The sequence below is a fragment of the Lonchura striata genome, chromosome 25 (genome assembly GCF_050655825.1).
Source record: "Lonchura striata isolate lonStrDom1 chromosome 25, ASM5065582v1, whole genome shotgun sequence".
In the NCBI taxonomy this organism is placed as follows: Eukaryota; Metazoa; Chordata; class Aves; order Passeriformes; family Estrildidae; genus Lonchura; species Lonchura striata.
Window position 1 is genome coordinate 4,592,617 of NC_140727.1, and position 17,192 is coordinate 4,609,808.

The 17,192-nt window shown below is 56.0% G+C and overlaps 2 protein-coding genes and 1 long non-coding RNA gene across 4 annotated transcripts; all 3 read left to right on the forward strand.

Annotated features, from left to right (window-relative positions):
* Positions 1 to 1,882: 1,882 nt before the first annotated feature.
* Positions 1,883 to 6,498, forward strand: LOC110476843 (protein S100-A12-like). Its single transcript, XM_021542126.4, has 4 exons — positions 1,883 to 2,674; positions 2,787 to 2,899; positions 3,849 to 4,068; positions 4,932 to 6,498. The coding sequence occupies exons 3-4, from the start codon at positions 3,877 to 3,879 to the stop codon at positions 5,094 to 5,096; spliced, it is 357 nt and encodes a 118-aa protein (XP_021397801.3). The 5' UTR covers positions 1,883 to 2,674; positions 2,787 to 2,899; positions 3,849 to 3,876; the 3' UTR covers positions 5,097 to 6,498.
* Positions 6,499 to 8,055: 1,557 nt separating this feature from the next.
* On the forward strand, positions 8,056 to 9,957 carry LOC110476798 (protein MRP-126). The gene is made up of 3 exons (XM_021542060.3): positions 8,056 to 8,212; positions 9,160 to 9,318; positions 9,629 to 9,957. The coding sequence occupies exons 1-3, from the start codon at positions 8,111 to 8,113 to the stop codon at positions 9,806 to 9,808; spliced, it is 441 nt and encodes a 146-aa protein (XP_021397735.2). The 5' UTR covers positions 8,056 to 8,110; the 3' UTR covers positions 9,809 to 9,957.
* Positions 9,958 to 14,166: 4,209 nt separating this feature from the next.
* Positions 14,167 to 16,963, forward strand: LOC146765421 (uncharacterized). 2 transcript variants are annotated; one of them, XR_014950105.1, is made up of 4 exons: positions 14,167 to 14,300; positions 14,818 to 14,962; positions 15,860 to 15,991; positions 16,280 to 16,963. It is a non-coding gene; the product is annotated as an uncharacterized LOC146765421 (long non-coding RNA). The 2 variants fall into 2 exon arrangements; XR_014950104.1 differs by lacking the exon at positions 14,167 to 14,300 and having other exon boundaries at positions 14,635 to 14,962; positions 16,280 to 16,962.
* Positions 16,964 to 17,192: the final 229 nt, after the last annotated feature.

Here is a 17,192-nt window from a genome sequence, read left to right on the forward strand (position 1 = left end):
TGTCCTGGGGAGGGGCTGAAACCCAGATTGAACGGGAAAAGCAACGGGAAGGGGAGAGTGGCACGGGGGGGCACTGGTCTGGGCAGAGAGTGGGGGTCAGGACAAGGTTTTGGGGGGTCCCAGTGGGCAGCACAGGCCGAGGGGGCTCCTGGAGGGTGTCAGATCCCAGTGTGGAGCTCCAGCAGGTGCCAGAGGTGAAACACAGCTGGGATGGGGGGGTCCTTCCTCAGGTCTCTGCCAACACGCAGCCCTGGAACTGGGGGTGCCACATCCTGGGGGTGCCACATCCTGGGGGTGCCACATCCTGGGTGTGTCACAGCCCAGGGACACCAGATCCCGAGGGTGCCACATCCTGGGGGTGTCACAGCCCAGGGACACCAGATCCCGAGGGTGCCACATCCTGGGGGTGTCACAGCCCAGGGACACCAGATCCCGAGGGTGCCACATCCTGGGTGTGTCACAGCCCAGGGACACCAGATCCTGAGGGTGCCACATCCTGGGGGTGCTGCATTCCTGGACTGCCACTTCCCAGGCGCCTGTGAGATGTTTTTGTGACCCCCCCAAAACAACCCAGCAGCCCCAGCAAAGAACGAGGCCGAGGGGCTCCGGGGGCTCCGTCCTGCGAGCTGCTCGGAGGAGCGGCCGCTCTGCAGAATGAGTCAAACATTTCATGGTTTGGGACACATCCCCCAGGTCACCACACACCCAAAAGCCACCGTGGGCTCCTGGGGGCTGAAGCAGGAGGGGAGAAGAGCTCCTGGACCCATCAGTGTGGGGGAACCCCCGGCTCAGGAGGCTCCAACATCAGCCAAACCAGGAGCCTGTCCCGGGTGAAACCAGGGGCATTTGGGTGGTTCCTCGGTGACACAGGGCAGCTCTGAACTTGGGGAGCCACCCTTGTCCCTCGGAGGAAATGTCACTCACTGCCAACCCCGTGTCACTCGGGCATTGCTGCCCTTGCAGGGATGGGCATCGCCAGCTGCTCCCCCACAGGTTTTAGGGGAAAAATGGGGAAATTTGGAACTGCACCAGAGCACCAGATGCTCTCCCTGCCAGCTGGGGGACGAGGATGCAGTTTGGGATGGGTGTCACTCCAGTTTGGGATCCCAGTTTGGTATGGGTGTCACTCCAGTTCAGGATTGCTGACACTCAAATTTGAGATCGATGATGCTGCAGTTTGGGGTGAGTGACATTCCAGTATGGGATCGCAATTTGGGATGGATCACCCTCCAGTTTGACATTGGTGACACTCCAATTTGGGATCCCATTTGGGGATGGGTGACACTCGAATTTGGGATCCTAACTGGGGATAGGTGACACTCCAATTTGGGATGGATGACACTCCAATTTGGGATCCTAACTGGGGATGGGTGACACTCCAATTTGGGATCCCATTTGGGGATGGGTGACACTCGAATTTGGGATCCCATTTGGGGATGGGTGACACTCCAATTTGGGATCCTAACTGGGGATGGGTGACACTCCAATTTGGGATTGGTAACAATGTAGTTTGGGATGGGTGATGCTCCAATTTGGGATCCCAGTTTGGGATGGGTGACACTCCAATTTGGGATGGGTGACACTCCAATTTGGGATGGGTGACACTCCAATTTAGGATCCCAATTGGGGATGGGTGACACTCCAGTTTGGGATTGGTAACAATGTAGTTTGGGATGGGTGATGCTCCAATTTGGGATCCCAGTTTGGGATGGGTGACACTCAATTTGAGATGGGTGACACTCCAATTTGGGATGGGTGACACTCCAATTTAGGATCCCAATTGGGGATGGGTGACACTCCAGTTTGGGATTGGTAACAATGTAGTTTGGGATGGGTGATGCTCCAATTTGGGATCCCAGTTTGGGATGGGTGACACTCCAATTTGGGATGGGTGACACTCCAATTTGGGATCCTTATTTGGGATGGCTGAGACTCCGCAAGGAGCGGGGCCGGGAAACAAAAGGAGCGATGCAGTGAGTCAGGGATACCGGAATAAATCTGTGCAATGCCCTGGGGATACAGGAGCATCCTCAAACAGGAACGGGCACCTCCAGTTCTCCTGGTCCTTCCCTGCTCCTCCTACCCATTGTCTGCTTTTAAATCTTCTCATTGTCTGATTTTAGATTTCCTCATTGTCTGATTTTAAATCTTCTCATTGTCTGCTCATTCTTGTCCCTGACACGCGTGACAAGAGGTGACATTTGGCATGTGGCAACATGTGGCAGTTCCTGCACCAGCCAGAAAAGACCCTGGCCTTGGGTTTTCTCCTGGTTTTGTGGCCAGTTTCCTCCAGAAAATCTCTGGAGCGAGAGCAGAGGTCTGCTACAAGTAGAAAACAATGGAAAATATTCTGGAAGACAAGTCGTAAAATACAGATGCTGCTTTGTCTTGGGCAGTGTCCAACCAGTTGGGGCTGTAGAAAAGAGAAATCACATTAAAATCTCACCCAGAGGACAAAGTTATCTCTGTTTCCATGTGGAGCAGCCCAATAATTGCTCCTACAGCAGAAGGAAAATGTGCAAGTTTTTTACCGCGTTGCAAAACTCCCCAAGTTTTGGCAACTTCTGCCCGAACGGCCTTGCCCTCATCGAGGTATGACAAAGCCGAGGTTCTTCCCCTCCCTGAGCCCTGTCAGAGGTGATGGAGGGGCCAAGGACAACATTTCCAAAGGCTGGTGGGTGCAACCAGGAACTGGACGGGAGGAATGAGGCTGGGAGGGGCTCGGGGTTCCCACCTGGCAATTTCCAGGTGCGGGAAGTGTGAACTCAAGCCGATGCTTGTGGCAGGTGTGTCACCAGCTCTGATGAAAGAGGACCTCATGCAGGTATAAAAGGGCTGCTCCAGGCTCCCGGGTCACACCGACGCATCCATCCCCTGCAAACCCTCCTCGGAGACCAGGGTGAGTAGGACAAGGATGGTCCTTGCAGGGAAAAGGGTGAGGGAGAAGCAGTTTGGGATCCACCAGCCCAGGGCGATGGGTTCTCCTCAGGGTAGAGCAGGAGGTTGGTTTGGGTTGGAAAATGAGGGCAAATTAATGGGATTTTGGTGCCATCTTGGGTGGAGGCAGCACTAATTCTGTGCCCTCTGCCCTAAACGTCCTCGCTGGCGGTGCCCCGCCGGCCTGACCCTGCTCCCCTCACCTGAGAAAGGTCCCCAGGTGTGCTGGAACAAGCTGCTTCCTTGGCAAAGCCAAACTGGAGCCGTAAGCCAGCAATTTCCCCAAATCCCCTCATTTTCTGCCCCACAACAAGGAGCTGCAGGTGCCCCTGGCTCAGGTGCAGCTCAGGGATCCGAAACCAGAGTGTCACCCATTCCAAACTGGAATCCCAAATTGGAGTGTCACCCATCCCAAATTGGAGTGTCACCCATCCCAAACTGGAATCCCAAATTGGAGTGTCACCCATCCCAAATTGGGATCCCAAATTGGAGTGCCACCTATCCCAAACTGGAGTGACATCCATCCCAAACTGGAATCCCAATTTGGAGTGTCACTCATCCCAAATTGGAGTGTCACCCATCCCAAATTGGGATCCCAAAATGGAGTATCACCAATCCCAAACTGGAGTGACACCCATTCCAAATTGGGATCCCAAATTGGAGCGTCACCCATCCCAAATTGGAGCATCACCAATTCCAAATTGGAATGCCACCCATCCCAAATTAGGATCCCAAATTGGAGTGTCACCAATCCCATATTGGAGTGTCACCCATCCCAAACTGGGATCCCAAACTGGAGTGACACCCATCCCAGATTAGGATGACAAATTGGAGGGTCACCCATCCCAAATTGCATCCTCATCCCCCAGCTGATTTTTGGCTCCTCTCACGCCCTCGAGGTTTGTCCCCAGCCCCTGCAGGTCCTTCCAGAGCTCAGCCATGTCCACCAGCACCCACAGCCACGCCGGCAGCCAGCAGTTCCCGGGGAACTGCACCCTGGAGAAGGCCCTGAATACCGTGGTGGATGTGTTCCACCAGTACAGCGTCCGCAAGGGCCTGAACGACCTCCTGAACCTCAGCGAATTAAAGACGCTGCTGGAGGAGCAGGTGCCGTCCTTCCTGAGGACCTGTGTGAGTGCCCGGGGGACAATCCCATGGGGACGGGGCTTTGGGGGGCAGGGGCACTGGGGGGTTCCATCTCACCTGGTTTGGGTCACCCCTGCTCTGATTTTTTTTTTTTTTTCTGATTTTTGCAAGGCCCAATCCAAAAATTCTCTTGTCGATGGCAGATAAATTGTTGTGGAGTCTTTGTCAGCAATCTCGCTCTGGCTCTGGTTATGATCCGAGCCGTCATTTCTAATGGTGTAAAAACTGGTTTTGGAGATCTGTAGGATGAGAAAATCCCTTTGATTATCAATAGAGGATCCCTCTTTGAGGTCCCATTGAAATATGAGACCATACAATTGCATTTTTTCCCCTCACACTGCAAGAAGAAACAGCTGTGGCATCGATGTGCTTGTCTTTGTTGGAGGGCCTCAGCAGCTCTCTCAGCTTTCTCAGCTTTCTCTCAGCTCTGAGGGTTCTGGGAGATCTAATGTTGCAGTCTCCTCTCAATGAGTTGAAAAGTGGTGCAACTTCATCGTTGGTGATTCCCAAAATTGGCCTGGTCCGATTGATTTCTCCTAAAAGCTGCAGTGTCCCCGGCCACAGGGGTTTGGGACAAAATCCTTGGGACAAATCCTCTGGGACAAAATCATCTTGGAACCCCCTGTCCCATCCCCCTTCTCCCCCTGGCACCTTCAGGGTGATCAAAGCCACCCAAAATTAAACCTCTGGGGTTCAAAGCCACCCAAAATTAAACCTCTGGGGTTCAGTTTGGGGCTAAGGACAAGGGAGGGGAGGGCTGGGACATCCTGCAGCTTCCAAACCCTTCCCAGGGCAGCTGCGGGGGTGGATCCAGGGATGTGACCCCCCCTTTGTGTCCCCAAATCCAGAATAGGAACCAGGCCGGCTACTTGGACAAGCTCTTCCAGGAGACCGACCTGAACAAGGACAAGGAGGTGAACTTTGAGGAGTTCACCATCTTGCTCAGCAAGCTGGCCGACGACGCCCACCGCATCAGCCACGGCTCCGACCGCTGCGGGCCGGACCGGGACTGAGCCCGGCGTGGAAATGGGAGAGGGAAGCTTCGGGAATTGGGATCTGGCTGCTCCCTGCCTGCCTGGAACAGCCCCTGGAGCAGCCCCTCCGATTTGGGATCCCAGTTTGGGATGGGTGACCCTCCAGTTTGGGGTGGGTGACCCTCCAGTTTGGGATCCCAGTTTGGGATGGCTGATTCTCCAATTTGGGATCCCAGTTTGGGATGGGTGACTCTCCAATTTGGGATCCCAGTTTGGGATGGGTGACCCTCCAGTTTGGGATCCCAGTTTGGGATGGCTGATTCTCCGATTTGGGATCCCCGTTTGGGATGGCTGATTCTCTGATTTGGGATCCCAGTTTGGGATGGGTGACCCTCCAGTTTGGGATCCCAATTTGGGATGGCTGATTCTCCGATTTGGGATCCCAGTTTGGGATGGGTGACTCTCCAATTTGGGATCCCAGTTTGGGATGGGTGATTCTCCAGTTTGGGATCCCAGTTTGGGATGGCTGATTCTCTAATTTGGGATCCCAGTTTGGGATGGGTGACTCTTCAATCTGGGACAATAAAGCATCGCTTGAAGTTCTCGGAGCCTTTCCTGCCTCTTCATCCATCCCAGGGATGGGAGGAGGGACAGCGGGGGGTGGGTGGGGTCATCTGCAGCCGTGGTTTTGTTGAGGACGGATGGTTTTGTTGGGAAAAATCCTCACGAAGCAAAATGTTCCCAGTGCCCGAAATCCCGTGGTTTGGGTTTGGGATTTCAGGATACGTCCATGATGATTTCCTGCTGTTCTGGGAGAGACGTGGAGTCCAGACAACTCCATGTCCCAACCCTGCAACATCCCAAACATCCCAAATCCCAAATCCTGGATCTCTGGCACTGGGAACTCTCTACTTGATGGTGATTTGGGAAGTTGGGGTATTGGGGTGTTGGGATATGGACCCCAGGGGGACAACACAGCTGCTCTGCCCACAGCAGCCACTCTCCTGCCCCAAAAGTGTGTTTCGAAAGAATTTTGCAACTCCAACCTCGGGCTGTCCCTGTGGGCACCTCCCAGCAGAGGCTGAGCTGCTCCTGCTCCACTCCCGGGATCCCTGGCCGAGCCTGGGCCTTGGGGACAGCAGGATGTCACCCTGCAAGAGCCACCAAAAGGGTGCCAGCACCCATCCCTGTGACCCTCAGCACTGCCACTTGAACCCCATTCTAAAAACCCCAAAATTCCACTTTTTCCACCTTGTGTTAATTCGACTCCCACACTACTCAAACCCTTGTGGCTTGTGATTCCTCATAGAGATTTGGCAGATTTTTCCACGGGCTAAAATGGAAGCCACAGGTGATTTTGACTTCGTGCAAAGGTGTCTGAGTCCCCTGTGAGGTTCGGGGACAGCCAGGGCAGCTAGAGCGACGTGTGGGTGCCCACACCTGGGCACCACTGCCCACCCACACCTGGGGGTCACCCCTGGCTCAGACCACCGTCCCACCTAGGAACCCCCTGTCCCCCACCCCCTGTGCCCCACCCTGGCACCTCCAGGGCCATCAAAGCCACCCAAGGAGGTTTCCTGAAATTGCACCAAAACCCCGCAACGCCGCGGCCGCTCCCGGGCACCGCGGAGGTTGTGAAACGCCCCCCAAATGCCCGGACGTCCTGTTCCGCAGCAGATCCTGCCCCTTGTGAAAGCAGAGCGCCCAGCAGCCGGGGCTGGGGGCCGGGGGTGCAGCCCCAGCATCCCGGGCTCCTTTCACCCGGGAAAGCCTCCGAGATCCAGTCCAGCCTGGGGTCTGCTCACCCAGGCCATGTCCGGTGTTGCCCTGATTTTTAAAAGCGTTAAGTTGTCTTTTATAGATCTTCTGAAAGTTTTAAAGTTCTTGTAAAACTTCTTTAACCTTCTGATCGTGTTTTCATATTTGAGAGTCAGAGTTCCCACACAGTTTCATGGATGAATAGAATAGTTTACATATTTCTCTGTAAATAGAAATGACTGATTGATTTTTGGACCAGTGTGGTTGCAGAGGTGGTAATTCCATCCTCCAATCCACGGCCACCTCTGGAATTCTATAAATACCAGATGTTCGAATAAAACTGGGCCTGTTTTTCTTTTGAACTTACCAAACTTCTGTGCACTCATTTTGTGTCCAATAGCGACAGCCCTTCCTTGGACACCTCCAGGGATGGGGACTCCAAACCTCCGTGGCCTGGTCGCCCTTTCCAGGAGGAAATTCCTGCTGGAATCCCTGCTCCTCGCTGCTGGTGCCCCGTGCCAGCTCCTCTGGAGCTCCTGAACTCGCCCCAGGCCTTGTTTTGGCTTCCACGCCCGAGCTGGGCAGGTTCAACCCTCAACAAAGCCCAGACGAGCTGCTGAGTCAGCAGGAGCTCATTTGGATGAGGGAACGCTGGAAAATCTCGTTTTGCTCCCAAACGGGGCAGCTGGGAGCCGCCAGGGCCAAAACAACAGCACCAAAACACACAAAGGCAGCCCAGAGCCCCGGAAAGCGAAATCCGAGCGCGCCTTCCCACCACGCCTGGGCTCTGCGGCTCAGGGCGCACCCGGGGCGGGAGAACCCAACTTGGCACGGGTGGGACGGAGCTCCTGGAGCCGTGCCAGGCCGGGAACACGCCCGGATCATCTCTCAGGCTTCCTGCAGGCAGGGCACGGCCCCGGTGCCACCGGCGCCCCGGTGTCACGCAGGCAGCGGGTGGCACTCGGGGTCCTGCTGCGGGCTCGGTGATTTTGGAGGTTTGTGCCAAGCTCAGGGATGCACCGGGGTGGGGACATTTTGGGACCGTGGGTGCCTTTCACCTCCTGGCATGGGAAAAGAGCCGCGGAAAGGAGGAAAATGTGGAAAAATCCCACAGGAAATGTTGTTTTGCCCAGAGCTGGTGGAGAATCCCAGCAGGTGAGGGGACAGGGCCACCCCCGAGGCCACCTGAGCCCGTGACACCCCGAGCTTGCGGGAAAAGCCACAGAGCCTCTTTTGGGGAACTTCCCGGAGCCTTGAGCAATGCCGGGGGCGTTGTGGGGCCAGCCTGGAGCGGGATGGGGACGTTTCACAACGGGCCTGGCTATAAGAGACCCCGGGGTGGCACCTGGCCCCACGCCCGCCCCAGGGGACCTCGCTGCGGTGGCAAGATGAGCAAGGCAAGTGCAGGGGGCATTTGGGGTGTCCGTGCTCTTTTCCAGGTCATCCGAGGGGTGAGGATCCTCAGGAGGCTTCTCTTGGTCCCAACCCCACGTCCTGGCAGGGCAGAACCATCCCCAGCGTCCGTGAGGAGCGAGGTTCCTCCTGCAAGAGCTTCCCGACCACCAGAGAGGCGCCTGGACGTCAGATCTCCTGCTCTGTGTCCCCCCTGATGGTTTCTTGGTGTTCTCACCTGCTCTGTGTCCCCCCTGATGGTTTTTGGGTGTTCTCACCTGCTCTGTGTCCCCACTGAGGGTTTTGGGGTGTTCTCACCTGCACTGAGTCCCCCCTGATGGTTTCTGGGTGTTCTCACCTGCACTGAGTCCCCACTGAGGGTTTTTGGGTGTTCTCACCTGCTCTGTGTCCTCACTGAGGGTTTTGGGGTGTTGTCACCTGCTCTGTGTCCCCACTGAGGGTTTCTTGGTGTTCTCACCTGCTCAGTGCCCCCACTGAGGGTTTTTGGGGTGTTCTCACCTGCTCTGAGTCCCCCCTGATGGTTTTTGGGTGTTCTCACCTGCTCTGTGTTCTCACTGAGGGTTTTTGGGTGTTCTCACCTGCTCTGTGTCCCCACTGAGTGTTTTGGGGTGTTCTCACCTGCTCTGTGTCCCCACTGATGGTTTTTTGGGTGTTCTCACCTGCTCTGTGTCCCCACTGAGGGTTTTTGGGGCGTTATCAGCTGCTCTGGTGGGTTTATCAGCAGAGCCAGGCTTAGACCAGGCCCATTCTGGGGACAAATCAGCTCTGAGCTCTCATCTATTGGTTCATGGAGGCCGCGAGGTCCTTCAGCCTCCTTGGAGAAAACCCCAACAGCTCCAAAAAGGAACAATATCCCCCAAAAAAGAAGGGCTGGACCCAACCCTGTGCTCCCAGATTTTCCTGGCTCGTTGGTGTGACGGTTCCTCTGCAGGCCCAGCAGAGCCAGGAGCCGCTGTCGGAGCTGGAGAAGGCCATGGACGTCATCATCGACGTCTTCCACCAGTACTCGCGGCGGGAGGGGGACAGGGACACCCTGACCAAGAAGGAGCTCAAGCTGCTGATTGACAAGCAGCTGGCCAATTACCTCAAGGTGAGGGTGCCTGGGTGTCCTCGGGGTTTGGGCTCCTGCTCTGCCCTCCTGCCCATCCGCCCCGTCCCAAACCTTCTCCGGGACGGAGCCCTCACAGCTCTCATCCCCTCATCCCCCTCTCGGCAAAACCCAGCAGCGTGTTGCCCAAAATCTCCTTTTTCCCCTGGAAGCCACACCAAAAACTCCCCCCAAATCCCATATTCGGTTGGAACTCACCTCCCTAAAGCCAAGGGGAAGTTTTTTCCACCCGGGGTGGGTTGGGGGAACCCGAGGGGGTTTTGCCCTCACCTTGCCCCCTCCTCCTTGGCAGCACGTGAAGAGCAAGGCCACCATCGACCAGATCATGAAGGACCTGGACGTCAACAAGGACGCCCAGCTCAGCTTTGGGGAGGTGATGCTGCTGGTCACCCGCGTCACCTGTGCCACCCACGAGCACCTGCACGAGGTGGAGGACCACCAGCACCAGCACCAGCACCAGCACCACCACTGAGCTCCTTCCCTCCCCTCCGAGGGCTCCTGGAGCTTGGAGAAGGTTCCGGAGCGGAATCCAGCCTCAAATCCCTCCCTCCTTCCTCCCCTTCCTCCTCCTCTTCCTCCCGGTGCCGTGGTTTTGCTGCCAAATAAAGATTTCTGAAGCTCTCTGCGGGTTTTCCTGGGTTTTTCTCTCCTAAATCCACCTTCAGGACAGGCTGCAGGTTCCCAGGGCTGGGGTGGGGGCATGGGAATTTGGGATTCACCGCAGCAGCCGCTGCACTCCAGAGGTTGGGATTGCACCAGGATTTGATAGATTTTTGCATTTCCAACTGGAAAAAACCCTTTATTTTGTCCTGGAAACTCTGCACAGGTGTCCTAAGCCTGAGCTGTGGGGGTGGGCAGGAGCTGGGAGGAAGGATGGGGAGGGATGAGCATGATTTTCTGCAGGAAAACCCTTTTTAGGGCATTTTTGCTCCACAGATGGGGGTGGCCAAGTTAAGTTTCAGGCAGCTGAGCTCTGTGTGGAAAAGAACGAGAAACAACTCAAATCCCTCACTCAGAACACCCCAAATTTGCACCAAAAAGGTTCATTGGTTACAAATCAGCTGCTTTCCAGAGGGAAAAGCCGGCTGGGAACATCGATGGGGCTTCCCAGGCTCCGGATTCCCAAACCACTCTTGGGGCAGGAAAAGAACCGGAGCTGATTTCCCAAGGGTGACTCAAAACCCTGAAACCGCCCAGCTCCGGGAAGGAACCTTCCAGAAGCTTCCCCAAAGCAGCAGAGCTGAAGCAAGACACCATTAACACAAGACTTCCCCAGGTTTGCTTCACCCCAGGTTGCTTCAGCTTCCTCTGGAGGCAGTTTTGACACCCAAAATGTCAAATTCCTCCTAAGGGGGACAAATCTGCTGCAGGAAGAGATTCCATCAGTTCTGTGCCCTAAATAAGCCTTAAAGCTGAACCTAGACTGAACTCCAAACCTAAATATAACCCTAACCCAAACAGTAACCCCAAACCTAGCCCAAATCCTAAACCAAAAATTAGCCCTAACCCTAACCCCAAACCTAACACAAACCCAAGCCCAAAGCCTCGGCTTTGCACAGAAAATACGCCAGGGTTGACCCTAAACGTGACCAAAACCATAACACTAAGCACAAACCTAACCCTAAACCTAACCCTAACCCTCACCCTAAGACTACACCTAACCCCAAATCTAAACCCAACCCTAAATCTAACACTAAACCTAAACCTAACCACAAAAATAACCCAAACTCTAAACCTACCCCTAACCCTAAACCTAATCCCAACCCTAAATCCAACCCTAACCCGAACTCTAACCAAAACCAAACCCTAAAACTACTCCTAACCCCAAAACTAAACCCACCCCTAAATCTAACCCTAATCCTTACACTAGTTCTAAAACTGACCCTGACCCTAACCCCAACCCCAAAAGCAACACTAAACCTAACCCTAATCCCAAACCTAACCCTGACCCTAACCCTGATCCTTACCCTGATCCTAACACTAACCAAAACCCTAAATTTAACCTTAATCTTAAGCCTAACCCAAACCCTAAACCTAATCCTAACCCTAACCCCATTGTTATTGTCATATTGTTATTACAATGATATTTCCATTATAATAATAAACACATACAAACTCATGTAAATTTATGTAAATTTAATACAAATTTTATTTTGTAAATTTTTTTTTTTTTTAAGTTAAGGTGTAAAACCACCCCGCAGCGTTTTGGGGTCTCTGGAGCAGGGGAAGCCCCCACAGCTCCCCCAGGAAGGACACGCCAGCCTTGGGGACAGGGATTTGCAGCAGGTCGGGATTTTTGGGGGGCTCTGGGGGGTCCAGCCCCCCTGTCCCCGCTGGGAGCAGCCCAGGATGGAGCCTGGCATGGTGGAGACAACACAGAGCAACATTCCATTTTCTGAAGGCTTCAAATCCCATTTTTATTCTTTTTGCATGCTTTTTATACCTTCCCACAAAGCTCATAAATTTACTCATTGGTCAGGAGAGACAAAGTGCTCATTGGAACAGGAAGCTGCAGGTTTCTCTTATTCTTTTTTCTCTTATTTTGTCTTATTTTTTTCTTATTTTGTCTTATTTTTATCTTATTTTCTCTTATTTTTCTCTTATTTTCTCTAATTGCTGTTATTTGTTCTTATTTGCTCTTAGTTTTTCTTATTTTCTCTTATTTTTTCTTATTTCCTTTTATTTCCTCTTTCTTTCTTATTTTCTCTTTTACTTTCTGTCTTGGTTTCTCTGTCAACAACCTCGGTAGAAAACCCTTTCAGGGGCGAACATGGATCAAACTTCTGATCAAACTTCAGAAGTCGCTGTAAATCCTCTCCCCCAAATCCCCAAATTCCCAAATCCCCGAGGATCCTCTCCTCCCGAGCTCAGCCCCCCGAGCCGGGAGATGTTTTCCAGCCCTAAAGGACTCCGGGATCCGGAGCCGAGGGCCGGGCTCCTGCTGCCACCTGCCGGGATGTCACCTGCCGGGATGTCACCTGCCGAGGATGCGACACTTGGAGAGGCCACCGGGTCCTGCGGAGCTCGCCACGGACGCTGCGACCACCCCGACCCCCGGCACGGCCCCATCCTGCCCTCCCCGCTGCTCCTCCAGCGCCGAAATAAATCGGATTATTTGGATTTATGCGTCGGAATTTTGGGCCGAGCTGTTGGTGCGAGGCCACCCACCCATTTTCAAATGTCCCAAATTCCTCTCTCCTCACCCTAAATGTCCTTGGAGTGGCCCCGGCAGCTCCTGACGCCCCCGATCCCCTCCCAAAGCCCAGGTACCGACCCCAAGGTTGTCCCCACAGAGCCACCCACACCCACAACCCCAGGGCTGCCTGGCTGTGGGGTCGGTGCCCAGCGATCTGCCAAGGCTGTGCCCCCCAAATTCTGTGGGATCGGTGCTCAGCGATCTGCCAAGGCTGTGCCCCCCAAATTCTGTGGGGTCGGTGCCCAGCGATCTGCCAAGGCTGTGCCCCCCAAATTCCGTGGGGTCGGTGCTCAGCGATCTGCCAAGGCTGTGCCCCCCAAATTCTGTGGGGTCTGTACTCAGCGATCTGCCAAGGCTGTGCCCCCAAATTCTGTGGGGTCGGTGCTCAGCGATCTGCCAAGGCTGTGCCCCCAAAATTTTGTGGGGTCGGTGCTCAGCGATCTGCCAAGGCTGTGCCCCCAAATTCTGTGGGGTCGGTGCTCAGCGATCTGCCAAGGCTGTGCCCCCAAATTCAAAAGCTCCGGGGGTCCCCAAAGAGGGAGCGCAGCCAGGGCCGATGCAGCTTCCCCAAAAAGCAGCCGGGGCCTGCAGGGACCTGCAGCCTCTTGCCTCACGCTGCCGGGAAGGAGAATTCGGCTCCAGCCCGCGGCCCGGTCCCGTTCCCAGCCCGGCGGTCCGGGGGCGGCTCTCCAGCCCCGCCTGTCCCGGCCGCGGAGATGCCGAGCGGGATCCGCCCCTGCGCGGAGATCGCGGCCGGTGCCGAGCTGCTGCCAGCGGCACCGGGAGGGCTCCCGGAGCCCCGCGGCTCCTCCGGGGAGAAGGAGCTGGGCTGGGAGCGGCCCCGGCGCCCGAGCGCTCCCCGAGCCCTGGGGATGGACCAGAGCCTGGTCCTGGCTCTGTCGGGGCAGGAGCAGAGCCTGGGCACGGCTCCATCGGGGCAGGATCAGAACCTGATCCCAAATCCATCAGGGCAGGAGCAGAGCCTGAGCCCAGATCCATCAGGGCAGGATCACATCCTGATCCCAGATCCACCAGGGCAGGATCAGAACCTGATCCCAAATCCATTGAGGCAGGATCACATCCTGATCCCAGATCCACCAGGGCAGGATCACATCCTGATCCCAAATCCATTGAGGCAGGATCACATCCTGATCCCAAATCCATTGAGGCAGGATCACATCCTGATCCCAAATCATCGGGGCAGGATCACCTGGCCACCCCGGGTGTCCCTGGCTGTCCCCACCGTGCCACCACTGCCCTGCCAGCTCAGGCTGCTGCTCCTGTCTCACCACAGCAGCCCCAGCTCTGCTGCCCTCGCCTGAGCTGGCCCAAGGTGCCTCCGGTCTGGGCCCAGTGACATTTGGGACAGCCTAAAAATAAGATCAAACCCCCTTTTCCTGCAGCGGTTCTTCTGGTCCGTGACATTTTCTAAACTTTGCCCGTGGACTCACAAACCCCTTGGGTTATAGAGGAAAAACCCCGTTTAGGGGATGTGAAATGCAGAGTTTTACGCGGGAAGGAAACCTCTGGCTGGCTTGTCTGGGCACCCAAGGAGGCGCAGAGCCCTTTGTCCCTGACCTACATAGAGCTGTGCAGGTGTGCTGTAAACATCCTCGGAGCAGCAGGATAGCGAGGGAGGCTCCCCTGGCAGGAGGCAGCCAGAGAACAGGACTGGCCGGAAGGAATCCCGTCCTCCTCCCACTCCCGAGCCGCCCGGAGCTGCTCCCGGCTGCTCCCACCATTCCCAGCCCGGCCCCGGCGGATGCAGGTGAGCCTCCGCCGCTTCTTTTCGGCTGTGCAATGAGTTTTGGGTTCCCTCGGAACTGGTTTTGCCCGGCAGGGCTCAGCAGGACGGGATCAGCTCCCGGGCGGGAGGCTGGACGCGCTCTCCGCAGCCGCAGGAGCTGATTCATTCACCCCACAAGTGCCGGGATGCTGACGGGGAGCAGCTTCCCTTTCACTGAACCGGGGAAAGTGGAGAAATGAAGGGAATCAAGGTGAAAGTCCCCAGAGAAGCCGGGGGAAAAAAAGTTTCCTTTTACCTTTGGTGAAATCAAACGCAGGAAGGCTGAGGCAGGATGCTTGGGATTTTTGGAAGGGATATTTGGGATTATTGAAAGGGATATTTGGGATTTTTGGAAGGGATGTTTGGGATTATTGAAAGGGATATTTGGGATTTTTGGAAGGGATATTTGGGATTTTTGGAAGGGGTGTTTGGGATTATTGGAAGGGATGCTTGGGGTTTTTGGACCGTGGATGTGGCCTCAGGTTCTGCTCCTGTCCAGGACTGGAGCCATGTCCAGGCTGATCAAAGCCATCACTGAGATGATGCAGAGTTCCCAGGGCAGCCCCAGGAAGGGCAGGAAATCGGAGCCCTTCAGCAGGAGCGAGTTCAAGAAGCTGATCCAGCAGGAATTCGTTCCTGTCAAGGTAAGAGCAGGGGCTGGAGGGGGAAAGGAGGGTGGGAAAGGGACTTGGAATTGTTGGAGCGAGCCCGGAATTTGATAAAGGGACTGGAGCCCTTCCCCGATGGATCCAGGCTGGGAATGTTGGGAATGTTGAGCCTGTGGAGACCCCAGAGTCCCCCCAGGATCTGTGGGGGCTCCAGGGAAGCTGGAGAAGGACTTTTCCTCAGGAACTGCAGGGATGGGACCTGGGAATTGGGTCAGGGGGACAGAGAGGTACGATGGACACCCACAGTTGGGAACTCCCGAAATTCGGGTTCAAAATCTGCGATGTGAGAGCGTCCTGCCCTGGGGACGCTGCAGCCACCGGGGAAGTCGTTCCTGCTGCCACCCCATCGCCCTCTGCCCTCTGGGGTATTTCGGGCTGGCCGGGGGGGTTGGGGGTCTGCAGCAGCCGCCCCACACCCCGGGCTGGGCTGGGGTCTCTCCACTCTTGGGGTTTTTCCTGCCGTGCCCCCTCCCCTTTTCTCACAGGGAATGGGAGGCGAGGGCGTGGAAGGGGCAGCTCCAGCTGTGCCCCGGAGCGGGTTTGGGCATCCTCCAGCAGTGCCCGCTGCTCGGGCTGAGGGCTTGGAGGGGCTCAGAGGGGCTCGGAGGGGCTCGGAGGGGCTCAGAGGGGCTCGGAGGGGCTCGGAGGGGCTCAGAGGGGCTCAGAGGGGCTCGGAGGGGCTCAGAGGGGCTCGGAGGGGCTCGGAGGGGCTCGGAGGGGCTCAGAGGGGCTCAGAGGGGCTCGGAGGGGCTCGGAGGGGCTCGGAGGGGCTCGGAGGGGCTCGGAGGGGCTCGGAGGGGCTCGGAGGGGCTCGGAGGGGCTCAGAGGGGCTCGGAGGGGCTCGGAGGGGCTGACGGGGCCGTGTCCCCGCAGAGGTCCCCGAGCTGCAAGTACAGAGCCATCCCCCGGCCCTCGGAGCCCGACACGGAGCCCATCAACAAGGAGAGGGCCAAGCCCTGCATCTACTGAGGGCTCTGCGCTGCTCCTGGCACGTGGAGGGAGCAGGTAAGGGCCAGCAGGGAGCTGGCACCCATGGGACCCTCCTGGGGTGGGGACAGAGACACCCCTGGTGTCACCCCGGGGTGACGAGGGTCATCGCGGCGAGCCCAGCCCAGCGGGGAGGGTGGGATGGAGCAGGAGCTGAGCTCTGCAGGGGGTTTAATCAGCTCTGATTAAACTCGTGCAATAATTAGGCACCAATCAGTGCCAAGCAGAGCGGGCTGGACTTGTGTCCTGCCAGGTTTTGGGGTGGCCGTGGGTGAAGCCCCCGTGGGTTTTCCTCCCTTTCCGTAGGATCCCTGGATTGCTCCACTGCTGGGATCTCCTTCCAGGCTTTCCCTGCTCCTCCTTCCAGGCCAGGCACATCCTGGGACACGTGAGGACCATGACCAGCTCCACCAATTTACCTCCATGAGGCAAAAATATCCCCAGGACTCCTTCGGTCCCGACGCTCCAGTGGTGTCTCCTTGGGGTGCTTTAAAAATGCAGCTTTGAAGGCTTGTTGGGGGTGGTTTGGGACAGATTTTCTCTTTTTTTTTCTCATAAAAAGCAAAAATCTCAACCCTGCTGAAATCTCAACCCCTTCACCCTGGCTATTAATGGGGAGAAAGTGAAAAAATCCCTGGTTAACAGGGTTGGGATGAGCAGGGTAATTATTTGAGTCAGCCCATTCAGTAATAACGAGCCCAGAGTGACAATTCCTGGGGGAAAATTAAAGGTTCTGTGCTGGGAGCTCATCTCCAGCTCTTTTGGAGTCAACAGCAAAATTCCCACTGTTTTTTGGGGGATGGACACACCAAAAATGCACCTCAGCTGCAGCCAATCCTTCAGCTCTGGCTGAGGGGGCTCATCGTGGTTTTCACTGAGATCTTTCTGCACTGTAAATATCCCAAAGGCGTTTTTTCCTAGCTTATTTTTCCCCTTCCCACATAAACGGTTGTAACACCACAAAACCCCAATAAAAACTGTCCAGCCTGGTGCCTGCCTGGATTTTGGGAGCCTCCCGAGGAAGGAGGATGCTCAAAGCTGTGATGGGGAAGCTCCGTGGGGTCGGGAGAGGCTTGGGAAGCCCTGGGGGTCTGGGGGCTGTGGGGTCCAGCAGGAAATGCTCTGGGGAGAGGTTTTTGGGATTTCTGCAAGATTGGGGTTCCCTGGGGATGGTCCCCCAGGGATGATCCCCCAGGGATGGTCCCCCAGGGATGATCCC

Coding starts and splice junctions, on each gene's coding strand:
- LOC110476843 (XM_021542126.4), top strand. CDS start 3,877: ATGTCCACCAGCACCCACAGCCACGCCGGCAGCCAGCAGTTCCCGGGG. Junction 4,069..4,931: donor CGTCCTTCCTGAGGACCTGT/GTGAGTGCCCGG, acceptor CCCCAAATCCAG/AATAGGAACCAGGCCGGCTA.
- LOC110476798 (XM_021542060.3), top strand. CDS start 8,111: ATGGGGACGTTTCACAACGGGCCTGGCTATAAGAGACCCCGGGGTGGC. Junction 8,213..9,159: donor GCGGTGGCAAGATGAGCAAG/GCAAGTGCAGGG, acceptor GTTCCTCTGCAG/GCCCAGCAGAGCCAGGAGCC. Junction 9,319..9,628: donor AGCTGGCCAATTACCTCAAG/GTGAGGGTGCCT, acceptor CCTCCTTGGCAG/CACGTGAAGAGCAAGGCCAC.